At 42.1% G+C, this 23,430-nt stretch overlaps 1 protein-coding gene and 1 long non-coding RNA gene across 7 annotated transcripts in view; one reads left to right on the top strand and one right to left on the bottom strand.

The window, feature by feature from the left end:
* ABLIM2 (actin binding LIM protein family member 2) overlaps positions 1 to 23,430 on the top strand; it is a 55,870-nt gene that overhangs the window by 30,237 nt on the left and 2,203 nt on the right. For 4 of the 6 annotated variants that reach the window (XR_015946960.1, XR_009558197.2, XR_009558199.2 and 1 more), the window contains 6 exons: positions 4,690 to 4,791; positions 5,948 to 6,001; positions 12,159 to 12,211; positions 15,253 to 15,397; positions 19,269 to 19,327; positions 21,771 to 21,825. Coding sequence is in view for 1 of the 6 variants with exons in the window: in XM_035112289.3 (XP_034968180.3) it covers positions 4,690 to 4,791; positions 5,948 to 6,001; positions 12,159 to 12,211; positions 15,253 to 15,397; positions 19,269 to 19,327; positions 21,771 to 21,825 (468 nt within the window). In the remaining 5 variants the exon portion in view is untranslated. The remainder of the gene's footprint in view (positions 1 to 4,689; positions 4,792 to 5,947; positions 6,002 to 12,158; positions 12,212 to 15,252; positions 15,398 to 19,268; positions 19,328 to 21,770; positions 21,826 to 23,430) is intronic. The other 2 variants (XR_009558198.2, XR_009558196.2) reach the window with 1 other exon arrangement.
* LOC148687262 (uncharacterized) lies at positions 14,183 to 23,241 on the bottom strand. Its single transcript, XR_015946963.1, has 3 exons — positions 23,186 to 23,241; positions 19,009 to 19,052; positions 14,183 to 14,295 (listed from the first exon to the last, which is right to left on the bottom strand). It is a non-coding gene; the product is annotated as an uncharacterized LOC148687262 (long non-coding RNA).

The raw sequence follows: 23,430 nt of genomic DNA, 5'->3' as shown, positions 1-23,430 counted from the left end.
ATCTTTGAAGGAGAGGCACATTTAATACCCACCTCACAGGTGCCCCTGCACTGCACTCTCACATAAGACAGTGGCTCCCCCTCCCCCCCCCCAGATGTAAAATTTCTGCCTTTGAAATTGCGCCCAAGTGGTAAAGCTAAATCAGTAGAATAGATAACACCAACTCAAAATTGAAACTGAAGACTTCCGGTCTGGCAGCCATTGGGATCGGCGGGGGATTCTCGATCTCCGAGATCCCCGAGCGTCGCAGAGGGGGGGAAGGTCACCCGAGCGAGGTGGCCCCCCAGAGAACCCCTGGACTGGGCTGTCCAGGGACATGGCACCCGGCAGAGCTCCTTGAAGTCGCGGCCGCTGCGAGTAACCCCTCTTTTTTAGGGGGCGAAGTCAGCAGGCGGCGCGCGACGGAGCCTCGGGACAATACGCTCACTCTGCGGCGCAAAGCTCCGAGCCGACACCAACTGCGCACCAGATGCCTCCAGAATCAAAATTGGATTATCAAGTAAGATTGTACATTTAAATTGAAAATAATTCGGACTTGGGGGAGGAATTTAAAGATGGCGGAGGTCGTTCCCCCCCTTCATTGAGACTCTCTAGACACAATTACCGAGCCTGCAGCCACTAAGCTGGAACGGGACTTGGAATCTCCCTAAAAATAGCAAGCAGGAGCTCTCCCCTGTGGTTAGCAGATCCAAGGGGAGACGATTTTATGCCACAAGATTGTATTTCTGCAAAATTGGATTTATTTTTCTAATTGACGACCCCTTTGGAAACCGGGGGCGGGAATCTGGAGCCCCGGCTGGCGAAGTTTAAGATACGTCTCCGACACTTCTGCCTGATCGCCATATTGAAATTGGAGAGGACAAAGGAAATCCCTAGACAAAACAACATCACAAGATGGGAGAGAATGGGATACAAAGAGTCTGGGAAAAAATCTATGAAATCTTTGAAGGAGTAAAAGAATACAAAAGGATTACAAAGTCATGCCTTGAGACACAGCAACGACTTCTCTCCATTGACAAGGAAGAAAAACAAGAGGACGAACTAGAGGATGATAAGAATACTGATACAAAGTTGACAGAACAAGAAGAGGAAAAGTTTGAGACCGAAGTGCAAGCGGTGAGAGAGCTTGCACAGGATCCAGATTGTTACCAAGGAGTTCCAATGCCTAAAAAAATCCAGGAGCTGTCTCTCCTAGTGAGAGGAGGAGAGTTGGCTCCAGGAAAAAAGAAGCAAGCGATGGCCCGGATTCGAACCTCCTCAGTGAGAGAGGGGAGGGTAGGTCCGGGAGAAGGACATGAACAATGGGGGCGACAGAAGGGTTGCTGGGAAGAAGAGAGGGGGTTGGAGTGGGTGAGAGACGGAATAGGTTGATTGCCAGAGGACATTACAAATAAGAGACGGATAATACGGTTTAAAATCGGACTGTTTAAAGATGCTGGTCGGGTCATCCAGAGAAGGGCACCCGGATGAAGGAGGGTGATCTTCTGTAAAATAATAAATGTTCTTTTTTGTTAGAGACTGTTAAAAATAGAGATTTGAGGAGATTTTTAGGGAAAACATGAGGCTGAAGGGAATTATTATAGATTTAAAGTGTGGGGAATATAATTGAAGGGATTGTATGTAATTGGATATTATAAGGATTTAATTGAGATATGTGGATAAATGTAAAGAATTAGAAAAATTGCCAAAATGGGATATTAACAAGACTCGGGAAGGACGGAACGGGGAAGTCTAAGGTTACTACAGTGGTCTTCATATCAGATGTTTAACTCTTTTTTCTTTATTTTTTATTATTAATATTTTTTTTCAGTGTGCTTTTTTTCTCTTTTTTTGTATTTTCTTTTTCTTCTTCTTCTTTTTTTTCCTATTTTTGTTTTTCTTTTTCTTTGTTGAAGATATAAAATTGACGTGAAGGTATATTGATTTGTATTGTTGCAAAATTCAATAAATATTATTATAAAAAAACAAAACAAAATTGAAACTGAAACAGGTTAATTGATGCACAATCCACACAGCAACAGCAGAGAAATAAAAAGCAAAGGGAATAGAGCCCCGAAAGGTCAATGCAGATGTCCAGTGCTAGGACTGTGGGTAAAGAAATAATAAAACAAATGAAGGGAATAAAGAATTGGATGGAAATATTACAGAAAATATGCCCCACAAAGAAATAAACACTAATAAGGCCTAGCCCTTTTGCATCTATCAACAGCTAGGGTTATGTCCTTCCAGGCCGCCCACAAAACTTTGGCCAATCCCAAGGTGCTACGTCCTCTCCCAAATAATTTCCATAATTAATAATAGATAATTAATTTCCATAATTGTTCTCCCATTCTTTCCATGCTAAAGTGGTTTCTCCAAATTAGCATCAGTTACGTAGTATTTAGAAAAGGGTCCCCAAACTAAGGCCTGGGGGCCAGATGTGGCCCAATCGCCTTCTAAATCTGGCCCGCGGACAGTCTGGGAATCAGCATGTTTTTACATGAATAGAATGTGTCCTTTTATTTAAAATGCATCTCTGGGTTATTTTTGGTGCCTGCCTGGTGTTTTTACATGATTAGAATGTGTGCTTTTATTTAAAATGCATCTCTGGGTTATTTGTGGGGCATAGGAATTCTTTCATATTTCTCCCCCCCCCAAAATATAGTCTGGCCCCCCACAAGGTCTGAGGGACAGTGGACCGGCCCCCTGCTGAAAAAGTTTGCTGACCCCTGATTTAGAATGTCCTTTCAGCTTCTGGTTGCTTAATAATAGTTTAAATTTCTTCCCCCCCCCCATTTTTTTTGAACTTTTTTTGCTTTTTCAACTATTTTATAATGCCATAAGAAATGCCACTGGTAATTGTTCCACATTACAAGATGATTTGAAAGAAAAGAGGAATTGAATGTATACATAATAAATAATACATTTTGCATCATAATACCTTGAATATGGCATTATATATCCATGACTTGATAATACAACACACACGTAAAATAGTATGGAGACCAACATCAGAGGGTCGAGAGGGATTATAGGGGGGGCAAAGTAGAATTTATGACCAATTACATCAGCAAAGCTATATCCCCCACCCTGAAAAATTGCTTTAGCAAATCTAGCCTGTAGCTATGTATGTCACGAGACTTTCTGTGAACGGGATTTCCCATACTGAAAGCAGTTTCCCCAGAAGCTGTGGCATAAGAAAATTGCAGTTTTGTAAATAAACAGTTGTTGGGGGTGTAGCTGTTCATTACATTGTTTCCAAAACTGTAATATTGTACTGTACTATTCTATGAAAAAGCAGTTAATTAACTGCAAGGAGATGGAGGGACAATATGTGGAAATGGGACAATTTTGATATATTCACAATTGTCTGTTTACTTCAGGTTCAAAGAATTCAAAACAAATATCACAAGGGAGGCCTTTTAATCTGAACCATTTTAAAAGAGAAAAATACTATGTCCAGTGCCAGGAACAAAGCAATATCAAAACGCAGATAAAATATTTTGCAGAGAATAAACCCACTGTTTCAGTTAAGACGGTGTTAATAAAATTTACCTTAAAAATACATTCCTTTTTTACATAATAATCAGGAAGAAATTTGTAACAAACCTAAGAAGAGTACATGTCACAAATCTAAGGTCACTATAGGTAAAACTGAATAAAAAGTAAAGCGAAAACATAGGAGGGAAAGGAAAATCCATATTAAATAATCCTAGACGAGAAGGCAAGTAGGAAGCCCCTATAAAACTACCTAATTTTAAAGGTGGGTGGGGCCAGGATTTAGGGGTGGGAGGCTAGAGAAAAAGAGCGGTAAGCGGGAACAGCTGGGAGCTTATCGAAAAAGGTGAAGGCTTAATGGGAGCTAATCACTCAATCTATAGTACTCTCAGGGTTTTACACGAAGGTTTAACCTTGTCCAGTTATTTCTTAATTTATCTTCCTTCTTATTCTAATAAACACTGATAGCTTTGCCTCATGCATGCATTGCCTACCAGCTTCAGTAAATGCTTCACTTATGCTTTGTGAATTTGCTCTGCAGCTCAGCAAGGAATTTCTTCACCTCAGCAATTATGCTGCAGCTTTAACTGGATCAAGCGCGGGGTGGGGGTGGGGGGCTGAGTTCAGACCAGGAATAAGAAATTGATAAATAATACAATGAAAGCTCAGGTCGGATGAAAATGTGGACAAGCCCTTACTTCCAAGATGTTTGACCCAGACTAGCTCCTTCTTTGAGAATTTTGGGATCCACCACTAGTTTGAATAGTTGTCACTCAGCCATCTTCAGACATTCATTCATGTGGGCTGATATGGTCCACCTCAGTAGATTTTGGGAGAGGATGCAACTCTGATGATAAGATCTGTATGTGGTGCAAATGATGTTGGGCTAAACTTTAAGTGAAGCCATTTCCTACCCTTCTGCAAAGCATAGTTGTTAACAAGTACAAAAATCTTAAATACTTACCTATACAGTATAGGTTTTAAGATTTGAGCCATAGTGATTGCAGATACTTACAGAATCAGAAGCTGCTGGGGTGTTTGAAATAATTTGGGGCTTCCTAAGCCATTGTTTGTTTGTTTTGTTTTGTTTTTAAAAAATGTTGGATTAAGAAGTCATTTGAAAAAGCCTTTCTTTTATGCTTGAATTTATCTCTATTTTGCTTGCTTTTTTGTTTTATGCTTTCTGTTTTTGTTTTGCTCTTCCTCTTGGAGGCAGCGAAAGTGGTCGAAGCACTCCAAGCTTATCCATGTGCTCAGACAGCAAATCTTCATCATCGCTATATCAGCAAGCACCTAGACATTTCCATGTCCCAGGTAGGCATTCATTGCTTTGTCTTGATCTTTAATTGCCATCATCTGTAATGCTTGCATGTATAAACAATAGACAAACCAATTTATTTTTATATAAACCAAAAATATTTTAATGCTACACTTAATTGCATTTTATGCCTAATATATAAATCTTAATTTCCATCTATTAACAACAGTTTTCTAGGCCATCAAATTAAGAGCCAAACTGGAATATTTTCCTTTGCTATCCAAGCCATCTTTTCCTTTGCTTGCAAGCATCTGGAATCAAATTTTTTATTGGGGCAGCAGCACTGGGATACTTTTTCTTACCATGATTTAAGTTACACTTGCTTTGCTTCCTACAAAGAACAAAGTGAAAAGAATTTTGGGAGATCTTAACATCACTTCTGGTTGGGAGAGCTCAAATAATCTCTAGTTTGGCCTTTAATACTTCAAACTGAGCCTGACATGGCAACTTTTAAGCACAGAAAACAATCAGATCTCATGCATCACATCTAGTTTAGCCCTGAGCCCTATTCAGGCCTTATACTTGTGAGTAAAACAATCACATGAGAGGGAGAGCTGTGCTGACTAATCTGTCTCATGCATAGCTGCCAAGTTTTCCCTTTTCTCGCGAGGAAGCCTATTCAGCATAAGGGAAAATCCCTTTAAAAAGGGGATAACTTGGCAGCTATGGTCTCATGATAGATGCACAGAGTAGCTTCTCCCTCTGGCATCTTCACATATAGCATGAACATCAGCTGGGAGGGGTCTGGAACCCTGAGAACTTAGGACTCTGACAAACTTTTTTTTAAAGGACTTAAAGCTACTGCAAAAAAAGTTTGGAAAAAATTGATCAGAGCTGGTAATTTATATGTTAATGCTGGCTGGCTGAACTGCAGAAGGGTCACACGTATAAATAAATCTGTTGCTGAGTTGATTCCTAACTTTCTGCTCCATGGTCAGGAAATCTATACTGTATACACAGGGATTTGTATCTCCTTCCATGAACACGGCAACAAGCCAATGCTAATGTCTCATTTATTTATATGCTCAAAATTAAGCAGTACATTATTCAATATCTGGGGTGGTGGTGGTGGAGGTATTTAATAAAGAGGAAGCCTATTTCAACTGCTTGCTTACTGTTTGGGTCTTCTTCTTTTTCTTTCCTTCTTCTCAGACACTGGAATAAAAGATAACATCTATAGGAAACCCCCTATCTACAGACAGCATGGTACAGTCCGCTTTTCTCTGCTGCCGTGTGGTCTAGCCAGGTCCTTTTCCCTCCTTATGCATGTTTACCTCTGAGTGTGTGCCACCACTCTCTGCTCATTTGTCCCTGTCGCTATTCCAGTTGCATGAATGTATGTCCAGGCAGACGGGTTCCTATTTCTGTGTTACTGGACAATTTCGGACACTGGTGCTGGTCTCCCAAAGATCGGTCGCTATTGTGTCCTACGCCTCCGAGGGTGTTTTTTTGTTGTTGTTTATGCTTTTTGCAAAACAATACAGTACATTTTTAGTGGGATTCACCTGGATGTTGGCTTCTATTTCCCTCTTTTCTCTTAACAGTGCCTGCTGTAAAATAGTTTACAGTCACGATGCCGTAAATTGCCTTTTAATTCCTGTATGAGGTATCCTGTTTCTGCTGCAAATTCTTAGCAATTCTCTGCTACAAAATGCAGTTTAGGGTTTGCCTGGAAACATCTTCAAACATCTTAATGAGGATTAAAGTGTAAAAATAATAATCATGTGGCATGCATGAAGAAGTGAAAAGAATTGGGGAAATGCCTGTCAACAAATACTGCTGTTGACAAAACCATCGAGAGGCTGAAGCAAGGTGACACGGAAAGTGTCAGGGTCAGGCCAGGTCAGATCCACTTCAGTAGCTCTTTTGCAGATGCTAATGCTCAGAGAAATGATTGTGTGCTGGCAGGGAAGGTACATATCTAGGTTTGTTTCAGAGCCAGGTCCCATGCTGCTCGTTGCTCCCACTGCCTTTGCATCTGAAACAGGGTGATGTTGTTCTCCAGCTCAGGGTCCTGGAAGTCAGTTGTTAGAGGTTAGGCCGTGAGCTGAAATCGTGATAAGGCAGCATTATGGAGAGCTGCTAGCAAGCAGCTTGCTCTGGCCAGGGTTGAAAGAGAATGGAGGCCTCTTAAGCATCTCTCCTCCAGTCTGCCTCTTCTAGGCTTTGCTGCCTTGTGGAGAATTAGGCCGGCCCTCTGGTCTAAAGATGGGCACTTCCCCCAGTGTCCCATGTGTTTTCTCCCTGGTGCATTTCCTGTGCTCTTGGGTTCCTGCAGTAGTGTGGGAGGCACTTGGATCCTTGGGCCATGAAAGCACCGTGAGCGACCCTGATGCTGTGGAACTGGTTCTGTGGGCTCCTGCCGCCAGCCTCAGGTTCAGTGATCCCTTGATCACCAGTCGAACCTAGCATAGCCGGTGAGACCATAGCCTCCAACTTAAGTATCCTGATCACTGCTGGAAACTGGGCTCATTATATACTCCAGGCCTGGCCAGTTCAGAGACAAATGCCACACCACTAGTCCCAGCAATGTGGAGAAAGAGATTGTGTCACACAGGGTTTTGGATAACGTATTGAGGCAGGCCTCTGAATTGTCACAAAAGTCCTCCTTCAAGCCCTGGAGCCCCTAATAGGAAGGTGATGAAAGGATGTTTCAGTTGTTCCTGTGCCTCAGGACAACCTATTGCTTTTATGGATCTCTTGTGGAGATAATTGGTAACTTTGACCAGGAAAGATGCACATCAGATTATTCCAAAATCAATCATGCACTTGTAGGGGGAGCATGTCTCAGGTACATATGGAGATACATATAGTGCAAAAGATACCGTCAGATTTGTAAAAAGAGAGATGTCACCAGCATTTCTAACTAAAGTAGAAAAACATTCGTGGAGCTCCAGTGAATATTTAGACTCTCTACCAAAATGCATTTGGGCTGCAAATCCATTGTCGTTATGAGGCAAACATAAAAATGCATTAATCAGTTGTTGAATTCTGCATTATTCGCCAGCTCTTAAATATCTTCTGCATGCCAGACACAGATAAAACTTTCATATAAGCCACACATCTCAGTGAGGTCACTCACTGTTTGCTTCCTCCCCATTTTTTTCTTAGCCTATCCTTACATAATAATGTGGTATTCTGGATATTCACAATATTGTGCTGAGAGAATAAAAGTCTGTGCTTCTGTTCAGTTATTTGAAAACTAATAAATACTAGAGAAGGCTAATTACATGATATTTGCCCCTGTGGTTTATGGAGCATTAGGGGATGGTTAGTCCCTCTGGTGTGGGAGAAGTCATGCTCCTTCTGGGGTAGTTTATCCACCTTTGGTCCCCACCCTGCACTCAGCTGTACCTGAGGCTGCTAGGAGCTATCAGCAGGTGACAGCAGCTCCACCCTGAGAAACAGCTTCAACAACTGGTCAGCTAAACCAGATGGGGGAGCAGATGGGTCTCAAACCCTCGTTGAGTTAGGGACTTCCCATGCATGTGAAGACAGGCTCCAGCAGATTGAGCAGACAAGACCAAGAGGGTCCAACAGTCAAGAAGGTGGTTTCTGCTCATACTGTAAAAGGAAGTGGGGGGCATCCAGGAAAAGGAAAACTCTTTGTAAACTCTGCTGCTTTGTGGGATATCTTCAGGAGGACAAAGGGCTAAGGAGCAAACCCTACACAAATCTGAGTGGAGTCCCTAAGACAGTTAGATGTCGCTTTGTATGCCTCCTTCTGGCAACTCCTGCAGCCAACCTGTTTCCAAGCGCATTGCTTTCCTTTCCCCTCGGCGAGGCTGAAAGGGGGGAGTCTTGTAATCTGGGCAGCCCAGGACTTCCATACACACTGCTCAGGCTTGTATGCTGGGGAGGTCACATCAATGACATGTTTTGACTTCACCCCCAGAGGCGTACTTCATTGTCTTTCAAGACAGACGAATGCCAACAAGGCTTTATTGTTGGAGACATAAAAGTGTTTATATATTTTGCTATAGCACACAATAAATTACTGTAAGGAGGTTAGTGTGATCTAAATATTAATCCCAAGTGTAGGGCACACACATATAGGGCGGATTCAAAGCAATTGCTGAACCTCTGGAAAATGAAGACAGCTTTTTAAAAATGAGGAAAGTGAAGACCCATTATTTATGTTAGTGTTAGTGGCTTGGATCCAGACTTAATCGTGCTTCATGTAAACCCCTTGAAATTAATGACTAGCTTAGATCCCATTGATTCTAAGCATTCTTAAGTCTAAAACCAACCCTGTATTTCTATAACACAAAACAAGAGTGGTTCAGCCCCCAATACATCAAATGGTATTTGGAGTGACAATTAGCACAAGAAAGAGTTAATCATTGTGGGAATTTGTTCTTTGTTGTTATTTGATTGAACTGGATGCACTCAAGATGGCTAAATCATGCATTGTCATAAAAGGATAAGAATCCATTGCAGTGTGTTTATGACATGTTTCAAGACATTTCCATTGCATCGCATCTGCTTTTGAGTATTCCAGTGATTGTGAGCAAAGCCTTCCAAAGCTGAGGTTAAGACATGCTGTCAGTTTTGAATCAACCCAGATCATGTCAACAGAGAAGGATGTTGCCGGTGAATTAGAGCTCAGGTAAACATGGCATGAAGAGCCATGATCACTATCTCCGGCTGTTATCTCATTGCAGCCATGGTGGAAATTGGGGGGCTGGGACCTGCTAATTTACTCGGGGAAAGTACAATTGGGGTAGGAACATTTTATCTTCCTGTTCTGCCTTTTCCCTGTCTAAATCCTTCCCATAGAGGATTTAGTGTCATTTCAGGGAGAGGGGAACACAACAGGTACAGAATCACATAACGGCCAGAACTGAAGTCTTGAGGTCAGAGATGGAACTAGCAACATGTTTCAGAGAAACCTCAACTACATTGCAACAGTCCTACACAAGCCAATAATTTATTGTAGCCCTGATGGACCTGATAGCAATTTCTAGCACCCTCAAAATTGTGTTTTATTCCTTGACCATTGGCTCTAGAGTAGCCTTTCTCAACCTTGGGTCCCCAGATGTTTGGCTACAAGTCTCAACAGCCCTGACGGCTGGCCTTTCTCACAAGGGATGAAGGGTCGTATATAAATTTAATAAGTAATAGCATTAATGCTTCATATTTACATACATGATGCTAACCATCATATTTACTAGAGAGAGAAAATTCATTCACAGGAAACAAATATGCAGACCAGATGGCTGTCTCAAAGCACAAAAGGAACACTGGGTACATGGAGTTATTTGTATGTAAACAGAGAACTGAAAAGTTAGCTACCATCCTACTGGTATGTCTTGTTGAAGAAAACAAAGTCCATCTTTGTGTAAAGATCCATGGAAACAGTCATTTGTACTGAATAAATCCCAAAACAAGTCGCACAAATCTTCTAAGAATTAAAGCTAGCAAATGCAGTGCCAACTTTAAAAACCTTGCAACAGAACTTGGGGGCAGGAGAGTAGGACAGCAAAAAAAGATTATTTCACTAACAGTGCAGCTACATTTTAAAACCAGAATGAGTAACTTCCAAAAGACTTGGTATTGCTGTTTCCCTGGCCTGCTTTACGTAGCTACCCTAAGACTCCCCATCTTTTATTTTACATTAAGCAAGTTTTAGGATTGTGAAAATTAGTTCAGAATTCAGCAAGTGAATGCACTTTGACTTTCAATACAATTTACTATCTGCAGAGTTGGGAGGCACAGGCTATCTTTTCAAATGACCTATAAAGCTTTTCGTTTTCTTCCTCTACTACAAAATCTGCCCTGGGAGTCCATAGGAGTTCATCTCCTGTTGTATTAAGAATGGAGGCAATAATGATTTCACCTTGAGATGAGAGTTCTGCTTACCGTAATTCTTTTGTGCTGAATTTAAGGCTTAAAATAAGCCATATGCTAGATTCTCAATTTGTTTTGGTTAGTTCTAGCTCCTAGTGCAGTTCCTAGTACAATTCCCATCTTCCCTGACCACTGGTCCTGTTAGCTAGGGATCATGGGAGTTGTAGGCCAAAACATTTGGAGGGCTGCAGTTTGGGGATGCCTGTCCTAGTGTCACAAAAATAACCATTTGATGCAGTCATGTGGCGTTTCCAGGAATTATTTCCTGCTAGGCTGAATTTTCCGAGCATTGCAGCTATTGTGTTGTACAAAGAGACTTGTCTGTGTTGTTTAATGTGGAATTGCTGCCATGGTAAAGCTGCAACATGGACTGGACAATTTTTCCATTAGATCTAATGTTGATTCAAGGAGGATTTTAAACTGACTGACATTTATGCGATCGATTGATAGACAGAGAGTATTTGTGGGGATAAAAAACACTGCAAGACTTTCCTCACCATGTGCTCCACAGTGTTATTTATGAGGTTAACTCTGATGAGATTATGAATACTGGCTCACCTAACAAAAAATAGTTTGTGGCCATAGCAACAGATTTCCCATAGAATGGCTAGAAAGATATGATAGAAAAAGATACCATATTTCCTGTGTCTTTTAGCATGGAGATGTGCAACTGTGCATATTTATTTTCACGTCCCCTTAAGTTCAGCAAGTCTTAAGTGCTACATTTAGGCTGTGTATAATCTCCTGGGAGATTTCCCTACTTCCACATATATGCAGTTTACACCTACAATATGCAGCTGATAGCTGGAAATGCATGATTTTGAACCTTGACTGCCATTAGATACCACACGTAGGTTTGCATTCTTCAGCTACGTCCTGGCTCCTGAAAAACAGCTGCTTTGTTTTTAATGGATAGGATTTGTCTATTTTCTCTCCTCTTCCCCACCCCACCCTGCACAAAAATACATTTCTAAATAGTATTTTATTCCAAAAAGTATCACAAGCCTCCAATAATCAACAGGGAAGGCACCTTGAAATCCCTGACACTTGGTGAAGTGGGAAAAGTGAAACAATTGTTTAATTTATGCTCCACATACTTCATTTGTTTCTAGATGTTACCCAGTGTAAGCCAACGGTCTAGCTTTGGCTGCAAATGGAAACAGATGAAGTGCTTGGGGAAGGACTGGGTACGTGGAAGAGAATTGGGGGATATGGTGGTATGAAGGGTGAGTTTGGTTATGACTCATGAGAATAAGCCAAGCTTCTTTCCAGTGGGGGGGGGGAAGTAGCTCAGTTTATTTAGCCATGGATGTCTCCCCCATCTTGATAACACAAGGTCTGGATGCTTGCTAGTACACCGGCCCTTGTATTAATTTCATAATTACTGACAAATGTAGCATTTCATAACCCTCTTTTTGCAGGTTTGTTTATATAAGCTGTTGTTTGCAGAATACACTTTAAACAAACAAACCAAAATGCTATTTTTACTGTGGAAATTCTTTTTATTGTCTAGCATCAAGAAAATCAGATGATGACAGCAGTAGTTGTGATCAAGACAGCAGGAAGGTAAATTTCGAAGGCATCAGAATGATAAGTTTCCTACAGCATGGGGACAGTTTTTGAAATGGTGCTTAAAAAGCAAGATACCCTCTTGATCCTTTTGTTTTAGAGTTTGCTCTGAAGTGGCAAGAAATTTGATTAAATACGTGTGGTGAATAGGCCAGAATCACATCCAGCAGAACGGTCTAACTGAAATCGGCAGAGCTGCTCCAGTTAAGTGGTTCCAAAGATTTCTGACCACAGCCAAAAATAACACCTAGTGTTAATGAATCTAGGCTATGAAAACTATTAGCAATGGAAAGAAATACAAATTTTAATAATGAAGCCCTTGGTGAAGCTTTCCACATTTTTGCACTATAGCTTTTTTCAAGTCCAGATAAATTTTTGAGTGTCTGGTTCAAGAATTAAACAGACTCCTAGAAGTATAGGTCACATGGAACTTGTTCCACTTGCGGATCATCCACACAATTGTCCTAGCCAAGCGTATGCTGTGTGATCCAGAAGGTGCCATTTTATCCTGGCTGGTGTCAGTATAACAGTGTGGCTGACCCAGTACAGTATCTCCTTTTGCATTTTGTGCCTGCCACGGTGTGTGTGGCGGGGTTTAGATTCATATAGGTAGGCAGGCAGGCATAGAAAATGAAAAACTGGTAAGACACTTTGATGAAAACGTTCAGAATGTATTAGGGATATTAGGTGGTAATGTCACCAAACCAAGATACCTTGTAAGTAAAGCTGCTTCATTAAACAAACCAGTTACGTATTTAAAATTAATGTCCTAATTTAATCAGGAATTATATTTGATGCAGCAAGTTAATAATAATAATAATAATAATAATAATAATAATAATAATAATTTATACCCCGCCCATCTGGCTGGGTTTCCCCAGCCACTCTGGGTGGCCTCCAACAGAAAAATAAAACACAATAATCTATTAAACATTAAAAGCCTCCCTGAACAGGGCTGCCTTCAGATGTCTTCTAAAAGTCTGGTAGTTGTTTTCCTCTTTGACATCTGATGGGAGGGCATTCCACAGGACAGGCGCCACCACTGAGAAGGCCCTCTGCTTGGTTCCCTGCAACTTGGCTTCTCGCAACGAGGGAACCGCCAGAAGGCCCTCGGTGCTGGACCTCAGTGTCCGGGCAGAACGATGGAGGTGGAAACACTCCTTCAGGTATACTGGACCGAGGCCATTTAGGGCTTTAAAGGTCAGCACCAACACTTTGAATTGCGCTCGGAAACGTACTGGGAGCCAATGTAGTTCTTTCAAGACCGGTGTTATGTGGTCTTGGCGGCCGCTCCCAGTCACCAGTCTAGTTGCCGCATTCTGGATTAGTTGTAGTTTCCGAGTCACCTTTAAGGGTAGCCCCACGTAGAGCGCATTGCAGTAGTCCAAGCAGGAGATAACTAGAGCATGCTTCACTCTTGCTAGACAGTCTGCAGGCAGGTAGGGTCTCAGCCTGCGTACCAGATGGAGCTGATAGACAGCTGCCCTGGACACAGAATTGACCTGCACCTCCATGGACAGCTGTGAGTCCAAAATGACTCCCAGGCTGCACACCTGGTCCTTCGGGGGCACAGTTACCCCATTCAGGACCAGGGAGTCCTCCACACCTGCCCGCCTCCTGTCCCCCACAAACAGTACTTCTGTCTTGTCAGGATTCAACCTCAATCCGTTAAGTCAAGCTCAGAGGTATTGAAAGCTCCCTTGCTCTGCTCTTCAGGCGGCTGTGCCAGACTTCACAAAGCAGGGACATTTATTCATGTCATCATATCAAGTTGGTATACGGAGGTGGGGCGGGCAGGACAAATGCTTACTGCTTTTGAGTTCTCCCTGGCACAGCACAAGATGAGCAAGCTATGCTGTGCTTCCTCTGAGGGTAAAAGTCGGCCTCATGCTGGGCTGGGCAGCACCCAGAAGCGCTGAGGTTTTCTTTTGCCACTTCTGTGCGTGTCCCGGCCTGAGATGAGGTGAAAGGTTGGCTCCTCGCCACTCTTCAGAGTCACCAGCACTTGCCAGAAGACAGGGAAAGGGAGCAGGATCTTTCTCTTTCTCGGGTGAGCAGAAGGTGAGAATCTCATCCACCAACTTGAAATCAAGACAACAGCTTCATTATCTCACACATTTGACACTCAGTTTACGCAAAACGCCAATGAGATTTCAGTTTGTTTTATTGCTCTGTATTCTTAAGAAGAACCCAGATAGGCACTTTCGCACTAAATGATTCCACAGTAAGGAGAATCTCCAGCATCTTGCTGTTCATCGTTTTCAGGACTTGGTTTTTAAGGCCACTGGGATACCTTTGATCTAGCTACACAGGTTCTTTATTAGCCTTCATACAACAGTGTAGTTGCTTGGGGTAAATTACAGGGGGGAATGCATAATCTTTCATTTCATGCAAATATTAACGGTGCCTGACCTCACAATGTGGAGGGTGCTGTGATACTAAGAGTGCTTGCTCAGAATAATTCATTTTTCATCACCTGATTTTATGCATGCACAAAATAATTGAATAATCGCTGAAACCTCTGATAATTGACTGATTATTTTTTTAAAAAACTGAATGACAGGGCTGCTTCTAAGACCGGTCAGGTTTTTTGAGCACTTGGAGGGAGGAAGCATTTTATCTTCGCAAAAAGCATTCAGAGTTGGCTGTGTAAATGGGCCTTGCATGCTGCTGGTGTTGGTTTAAGGCATGTTAAACCCTTCTGATCACACACACACACACACACACACACACACACACACACACACGGACATGAAGGCAGCTTGTCAGATCTGCTAGTCCTTACTTCCTCTTTTGGTAGGTTGTTCATATTCATTCATATAGCCTGAAATCTTACTGAAATTGAAAAGCAGTATGTGAGCAACAGCAAATCCATCCTTCCTAACATCTCATTGGTGAAATACTTTTCTTGCTGATACAAATGGTTTCAAAATAATGATAAAACTTGACTTTACTTTCATGTTTCACATGGTTAATTCCAACCTATATGAATTTTCGGGGAAGCTTCTCATTTTAATGCTGGGATTTGTTCTTCTCAGCTAAAATCAAGTTGGCTGACTTTGAAAGAGGAGGTGGATGCCAGAACCAACTCTCCAGATCTGGATACTCAGTCACTCCCCCAAAGTCCTGGAACCGACAGAGAGCTTCAGCGTTTGCACAACAACGCAAACAGTACCTACTTACGTAAGTCCTGGAAGTTCCCCCCCCCTTCGTATCTGGTAAAGTAAATTGACTGAGACCCGATTAACACAATCAAAGAGTCATGTGGCACATTAACGACTAACACATTTTTTAATGGGCATAGGCTTTGTTGCTCAAGCCCACTTCATCCGATGCATGAAGTGAAATCGTAGTTGGAGAAAATGGTAAGGTGGGAGTTGAATAGCAATGAGATAAAAAAATATATGATCAGTGGGCACCGCTTTAACCTTTTACTGAAGCGGATTGGTGACAGTTACTGACATTATTGCATTAACACAGCTGTAGTGGGGCAGCATAGCTGCCAAGTACCCAGTTTTCCCCGGGAAACCCCCGTTTTTACTTACCTTTTCCTGGTGGTCCCCCATATCACTTCGTCTCCCATTTTTCTCCATTATTTTCTCCTGCTGGCGGCCATTTTTTATTTCCGATTTGCCCTTCTATGGGCACCAAAAATGGCCGCCGCCGGCTTCAAAAGCCGCATCTACACATGTCCGGAAGTGCATAGACGCGAATTCCGGTGGCGGCGGCAGCCATTTTTGGTGCCCATAGATGGGCGGAGCGGCACTGGAAGTTGTGTCGACGCACTTCCTGGCATGCGTACAAGCGACTTTCGAAGCCGGTGGCGGCCATTTTTGGTGCCCATAGAAGGGCAAAGCGACACCGGAAGTTACGTCGACACAACTTCCGGTGTCACACGGCTGCCGGTCCCGGATTCTGCAGTCCGGGACTTGGAAGGTAAGTGGGGCAGGGAGTTTTTCATCAGAAACAGGTTCATCAGAAACCTACAAATGCCGGCCCTGAACTTCAGCTGTTTCACCTGTATTCACCGTCTGTTCAAAAAGTGCAATGGAAAGCACATCATGGGAGGTTTTAGGTCTCCCATCAACATTCAGCCAAAGGCATAAGGCCTGAGACTTGGGAGGGTCTATACGGCACCCCTCTGTAAGCTGGTGCCTTCCTGCTCTTGTTGGGAGTACAACTCCCATAATCTCTGAGATTGATGGGGATTGGAGTCCAAAATATCTGGAAGGTACCTGGGTGGTCTAGAAGAAGATGGCTGAAAGCTGCCTATTTTATTGAGGCATTGGCCTCAAACTAATGCATTGGAACTGGGACAGCCACCATATATTGCATTAATACTGGCAGAGCAGGTGCAATGCTTGCACACACTTAACCGCCAGTTCATAGATAGAGGGATCCATTTAATATAGAAGAAGAATGACTAGTGATCCACGAAGTGTCCAAAAACCTCCGGCCACCTAACTAATAGCATTTTCAAGATTTGCCAACATTTCCTAAAACACTTCATTGCAAAGTGTCCTGTTGGAAAGTAAAGCTAGATTGAACACTTGTCCCTATTGCACATATTTGCAAATCTGTGCTATCCATATTGCACCCCCACCCCAATATATAAAGCAGGCATAACTCCTATAGCCTGCCCCACTGAGCATTCAAGCCATTGCATTTTCTACTAGGTGGAGCTTCTGGGCCAACCTCATGGGCAGCCCCACATAGAGCATATTGCAGTAGTCCATCTGGGAGGTTACTAACCCTTATTGCAACAGTAGTAAGGCTATCCTGGTCTACAAATGGCCATAGCTGTCTTCCCAGCCTAAACTGGGCACTCCTAAGCACAGAAGTCACCAGGGGCTCTAATAACAAAGATGGATCCAAAGTTGGTCTCTTAGGTGCTATTGGATGGTGGGGGGGATTTATTTTGCTCCTTCTGGGTTATTGGTAAAGCTTGTGGAAGACACCAAGGGTGCTGCAGGGTTCTCTTGTTGTTCTTTGTCTTTATAAATGACGTGGATGAAGGAATTGAGGGGATGGTCATCCAATTTGCAGATGACACCAAACTGGGCAGGGTAGCCAATGCTGCAGAAGACAGAATCAGAGTTCAATATGACCTTAACAGACTGGAGAACTGGGCCCTTTAATCAAGCCAGAACCATTCCAGCAGCCCTGTGACAAGAGCTATAGTGGGAACCATTCTGAATCCCATAATAGCATTGTTTTGCCAATGCTTAGTAGTCTTGTGGTCCAATTGTTCAAAGTGTTTACCTAAAATGCAACTAAATTCTAGTTCCAATGAAAGTATTTTTCTGGGTTTGTTTGTTTTTATATATATAAATTAAATAAATGACTGACTGACTGAATGAATGTTGTGTTTATATATTTTTGCAGCATGCCACCTAGCTCTCATAAAACCCCAAATGATCTGCAGAGAAGCCCTTGCCATCAAAACATTCTGAGTACAATCCAGTGAGAATTAGTTAAGTCCCACTGAAACTAATTTGGCAATCTGATTCTGCCCTTGTTTATTCAGAAGTGTGAGTCATGTAGAATGAAAACACAGCCCAACAAGACAACAGCAAGAACCCACCAACAGCGTACAAATCAATATGGCTAACTTGACCCAACAACCCCCTCCCCACACTCAATCCAATCATTCCCTGGGCCCCCAACAACCTCTCTCACTACCTAGGAAATATAATAAAGGAATTGAAAAACAACCTACCCAAGTGACGCTGACATAAATACCCCACATACACACCAAGTCTTACCAACCCTCTTCCCCCCTTCTTCTTCCTCAACTTTATTCTGTATACAACACTAATGTTTCACTTCAAATGTAAAAAAGATTCAGGTAGGTAGCTGTGTTGGTCTGACACAGTCGAAATATATAAAATAATAATAAAATTGTCCAGTAGCACCTTAGAAACCAACTAAGTTTGTTCTTGGTACTGTATAAGCTTTTGTGTGCATATATATACCGGTATATATATATAATGTAAATAAGATTCTAAAACCTGAAAAAAGAGACAAGGCATGTACTTTGGTAAACCAATAAAATCTTCAATTATTATTTTTTTAAGTGTGCACAGGATTCTAGCTGTAATCACACTGTTCAGCACTTAAAGTCTTAGTACTAGGTACTTCCAGATTGAGAGGCCTCAGCGCTCACTGATGGCTGCTTTCTGTTTTCTGTTGCATCTGGAATTGTATCTATACCCACAGAAATTTGACATTTTCTTTAACACGATGAGTTGCTTTTGATTCTGACCACTTCTCTGTTTTGAAATACTGTTCAGTGTTTCCTTTAGCCTTAGAAATTGCATTCGGTTCTAAATCTGCACGGCTGAACCAGTTGTACTACTTATCTTCTCTGAGCCACTCATACCTCAATATTTTCTTGTGTCTCATTTCACTGCCAGAGGCCAGAGCAGATTACAATGTAAACACAACCACAAAATATCCAAGCAAGAATTAGATTAAATTAATGCATGTGAAAGCTTCAAAGTGCATCAAAAACATATTTTAAGTTTAACTGCTTGGCTATCAATTGCCAACCCAAATGGAAAGGTTTTTCTATACTTCTGAATGTACCTAACCTAGAACATCTAAGGGAGTATCTGGAAAAGGCCACATGACCCCAAAATGATCTCTAGAAGTTGAGGCACTCTGCAGGGACTGGTGGTTTGCCTTTATCCCTGTTCCTTCTCTAATTTTTGAGTATAATACTATACAGACATTTTATTGAAATTCAGCCCACAATTTTAGACTGGAAGAAGTCTAATGGATAGAGTACTTACAGCTGGATCTGTTCATCCTTCATAAAATACGTTAGCTTGTTGTCCTATAAAATAATGTATAACATAAAATCAGCTGCATTTATACACAGAAACTCAAGAGTGGACGTGGCAGATTCTGCCTCCATTTTGATTCATTTGACGAGACCTGTCTGTTTTCTACAGTACAACTTAAAATTATTGAGGTAACCTCTTGCTTATTGATCTATGCATATATCAGACAATGCATTTTTTCAAAAATATATCTTCTGTCTCTTTTCTAGGATTTCCATATTCCAAATCTGCTTCTCTTCCTGACTATGGAAAGAATGGGTTACACCATGTAGGTAGACATAAAAATGTCTTAATGCACATATTTGATTAGTTTGATGAACCATCTAGCTCCCTCTGCTTGCGCCAGGTCAGGCGATTTGATAGCCTGATCTGGCATAAGGGGTAATTTATGGCATGAGGGCAGATTCAGCATTTTGCTGAATTTCATCTGACCCCTTGAAGGCATGGGTTGGGCCAACTGACAGTTTATGAGGGGCAGGGGCTCCAGACTTCTTTTTTATTGTGCATTCAGGATTCTTTGCATTCCTACCAGTGCTCATTTGTGTTCAAGTTCATTTGTGACTCTAAAACTTTTAGGATGGTCACATGCCAAAAGTAGCAATATCTCAAAAAGTTCCACACTAGAAATATTCCTGTTGCTGTTTTTTTTATTAACTGTCACCTTTGATGCGCTTTGCCACCACGGCAATGTGCCAAATTGAAGTCAGTTCTTCAGTGGAGCCACACACACACACACTTCCGACCTGATGGTGACATTTTTGCGAAACTGAACACAGCAATCGCAGCCTGAAGATTAAAACTGTTGAGAGTGAAAGGGTGGTGCTGGCACGGTGGCACAGCGCATACAATCTGTGCTTAAATAAAAAGTGTGGGGAAGGAGGAGACAAAACTCCTGCAGGCCTGATCTCTTTTGCTGTTCCACTGCTGGAAAAGGCAGTGGTGGGGACATGGAGGGAACATAAAACAGTGGCCAGGGAGAAGTCAAATGAGGACAGCACAGTTCAAAGTTGCAAGAGTATTGAAGAACATTTATGCAGCAGGCAAGAAAGCCAGTACAAATCTGCATTGAAAATGTTTGTTGTTGTGTATACCTGCAATAAGACAGGTGGTGCTGTGGGTTAAAACACTGAGCCTAGGGCTTGCTGATCAGAAGGTTGGCGGTTCGAATCCCTGTGACGGGGTGAGCTCCCATTGCTTGGTCCCAGCTCCTGCCAACCTAGGAGTTCGAAAGCACGTCAAAGTGCAAGTAGATAAATAGGAACCGCTACAGCGGGAAGGTAAATGGCGTTTCCATGTGCTGCTCTGGTTTTCCAGAAGCGGCTTTGTCATGTTGGCCACATGACCTGGAAGCTGTACGCCGGCTCCCTCGGCCAATAATGCGAGATGAGCACGCAACCCCAGAGTCGGTCACGACTGGACCTAATGGTCAGGGGCCCCTTTACCTTTACCTTTACCTTTATACCTGCAATAAGACATGTGCCTGGAGATGCTTTTGCAGAAAGGGCCAGCTGTCAGTTGATCACAACTGAGCTGTCCTCAGGTGGGAAATGTGATTTTAACTTCTGTATGGCAATCAGTTGATTTTTTTTCCTGTGGGTAAATATATTTGGCTACCAGCTCCATAGACTTCTGTTCCTCTTTAAGGCTATCTCCAAACAGATGTATTCTCCCACTACTCCTTTCTCTGTTTCTCTCTCAACATGGGGGAAAGGGTTAAAAAGCCCTCCCCATTTGATGTGGCACCACCATGGCTAATGATTTTCTTTTTTTAAGAGCAGAGAGACACTTTAAATCTGATGAATGTGTTTATCATGATGCATAATATGCAAATTTGACATTGTTTTTTTTAAAGGAAAGAAAATAATCACCCCAATGAAATTCATAAGCAGAATTACAGGCAACAACTGTTTGACGCCTGACTGCACGCATCACAGTGACCCGGAAGTGGCTGGAAAGGGGGCAGGAGCATAATGGGGCGGAGCATGTTTATGCGCGCTCCACCGTCACACGCAGTGACCTGGAATGCAACCCCCACGCAAATCGGAGATTGCCTGCACTTATGAGGAAACATTAGAATAGGCTCTCCTTCAAGCTAAATTTAAAAATAAAATGAGAAGGTGAAATTAATTGCATTAGCCTAAATGTGAGCTTGGCATTAATTAATAAAAGTAAATAATGGAGCATTACTTCAGTAAGATGATTAACAGGGAAATCATATTTATAACTACTCAGAATTAAGCCCTTTTAAGCTCAATGGGACTTACTCTTAGCTAAGTGTGTATAAGATGCAACCTGAAATAATTAATGACAGGCCCTTTGGACACAATTGCTAGAGATATTTCACACAACTGTTGTCAAATACCTCAAGAAAAAACAGCACCTTCAAATACGAGGTTTGAACCACACCTAGTTTAAGTAATAACAAAGCTGGATGATGATTCCTATGCCTAAAGAATTCCAAACTAAAAACTGGCTTTAGTAAAATTGCTATTGTTTTTATGGTGGTTATAGATATTTGTAGACCACTCTTCAAAAAGTTTCATCATATACTCTACATATCCAGATGCATGTTGCAGCTGGTTTGTCACTTTCCCATCACAGGTAAAGTGTTATATTAAAGAGCACATGCTATAGATGGCATTTTTCTGCATTATACTTTATTATTTAATTGAATTAATTTACAAAATTTTCCACTTTTCTTTCTGTCCTAGGCTGCAGATATGGCCCAGTATGACACCGACCAGGATTCTACTTGGGGAATGAGAGGTATACCCCAAAACTGTTCCATTTCTGCCTCTCAAAGGAAAGGGGGGTTGGGAGGGAGGGATCCCAAACTGCTGTTCTCTGTATGAGTTGTGCTAAGACTGCATAACCTTCAGGCACTAACCAAAACCGAGCAATTGGCAACCTCAGAACTCTCTCTGCACGCCACTAATAACCATCAAACTTCAGGCTGCTTTGCACAACGTAGAATGGATTTAATATTTAATGCATTTGCATCAGTGCAGGAGTTGCAAACGTAACATCAAATTACCAGCATAATTGCTTTTACAACAAAGAATCTTAATCTCAGAGAGGTCAGCGGAGTGTGCCGCTATCTCACAACCTCAGGGATGGTTGAGATTTCACGTATTTTCAGCTGGTGGGCTGGGACCTGCTACTGAATTGCAGTCTGACGCGCAATGTGGGTCACACAGATGAAAGCTAAAAATGAGGAAGTGGGTCTCCAAATGACTTTTTCAGCCCAAACTCAGTTCCAGGTCTAAAAGGTTGAAAACTACTGGTTCAGGGATTAGGGCCATCATGTGAGCATCACACAAACCCCCTCTTCTATGTGGTAATACTGAGTGTGTTTTAGCCCACCCTTTCCCATTTGTACAAAACATAACAGCCATTAAGGATATGTTAGTGTTGTTGTATGAAGTGCCTGTACTAAATATGTATTATTTGTTGGTGCATATGATAAGGAGCACTATATCATCATCATCATCATCATTTATTACTTGCCTTTCACCCTAAGGTCCTAGCATAGGTTACAACAACTAAAACAGTATATTAAAAACAAAAAACAAAACAGTTTAAAACGTAATCACAAAAATAGGGTGGGTCCTGAAAATGTACATCTCACGTGTCTTTCGCATACAATGAGTATTGCATAAAGAAGAGGAGGGAGTTTCCACAGTTTAGGGTCTGCCGCAGAGACTGCCACCACCACCTAAGTTTCTGAGCGTGGCAGCTCACCAAAAGGCCCCCCTCTGCCAATCTTAACACTTGAGGGGTCTGTTGAGAAGGACGCAGTATTTCAGGTATTTGGGGCCTATGACAGGGAGAAGTTGATGGGTGTAGGTAAGAGGATATATTTAATCCTCTGCAGACCCACATGTGTGGGTTAACTAACAAATGAAAAACAGCTAGTGCCTGCTTTTAAAAACAACGGGGCTAGTACATAAAGAGCCTCGGTAGTAGAGTTTAAATCTTAACATTAGGCAGATTAATGAAGCATAGGAATAGGCTATTCAACCTTCTTTTAATACATTCCAGCTGCTTGAGGCAGCTGGCCCCCGCTTCTACCCTCCCCTGTGAAACAGACCACACTCTGAAGTAAGTTTTAAAATGCTTTACTTACTTAATCCAAGGTCACAGCCACACACTTTTCTTTATCCAACAGTAATAAAATACAGTACAGGCAAAGGTTCTTGGGTAGAAAAATGCAGCAAAGCAGCCTCAGACACATGTCTGAGGCAGAGAGCTAACTTGAGGCATGTCTGCCTCCATTGCTTGCAGTGTGAGAGAGATGGAGGGAGAGAAATTGGAACAGGAAACAAGCCTTCTCTCTCAGGAGAAGGAGGGGGCATGACATCATTGAGCCTA

Source organism: Zootoca vivipara, chromosome Z1 (assembly GCF_965207765.1).
Source record: "Zootoca vivipara chromosome Z1, rZooViv2.hap1.1, whole genome shotgun sequence".
Classification (NCBI taxonomy): domain Eukaryota; kingdom Metazoa; phylum Chordata; class Lepidosauria; order Squamata; family Lacertidae; genus Zootoca; species Zootoca vivipara.
Note: the sequence above shows the minus strand (reverse complement) of the source record. Positions and strands in the feature narration are given on the sequence as shown.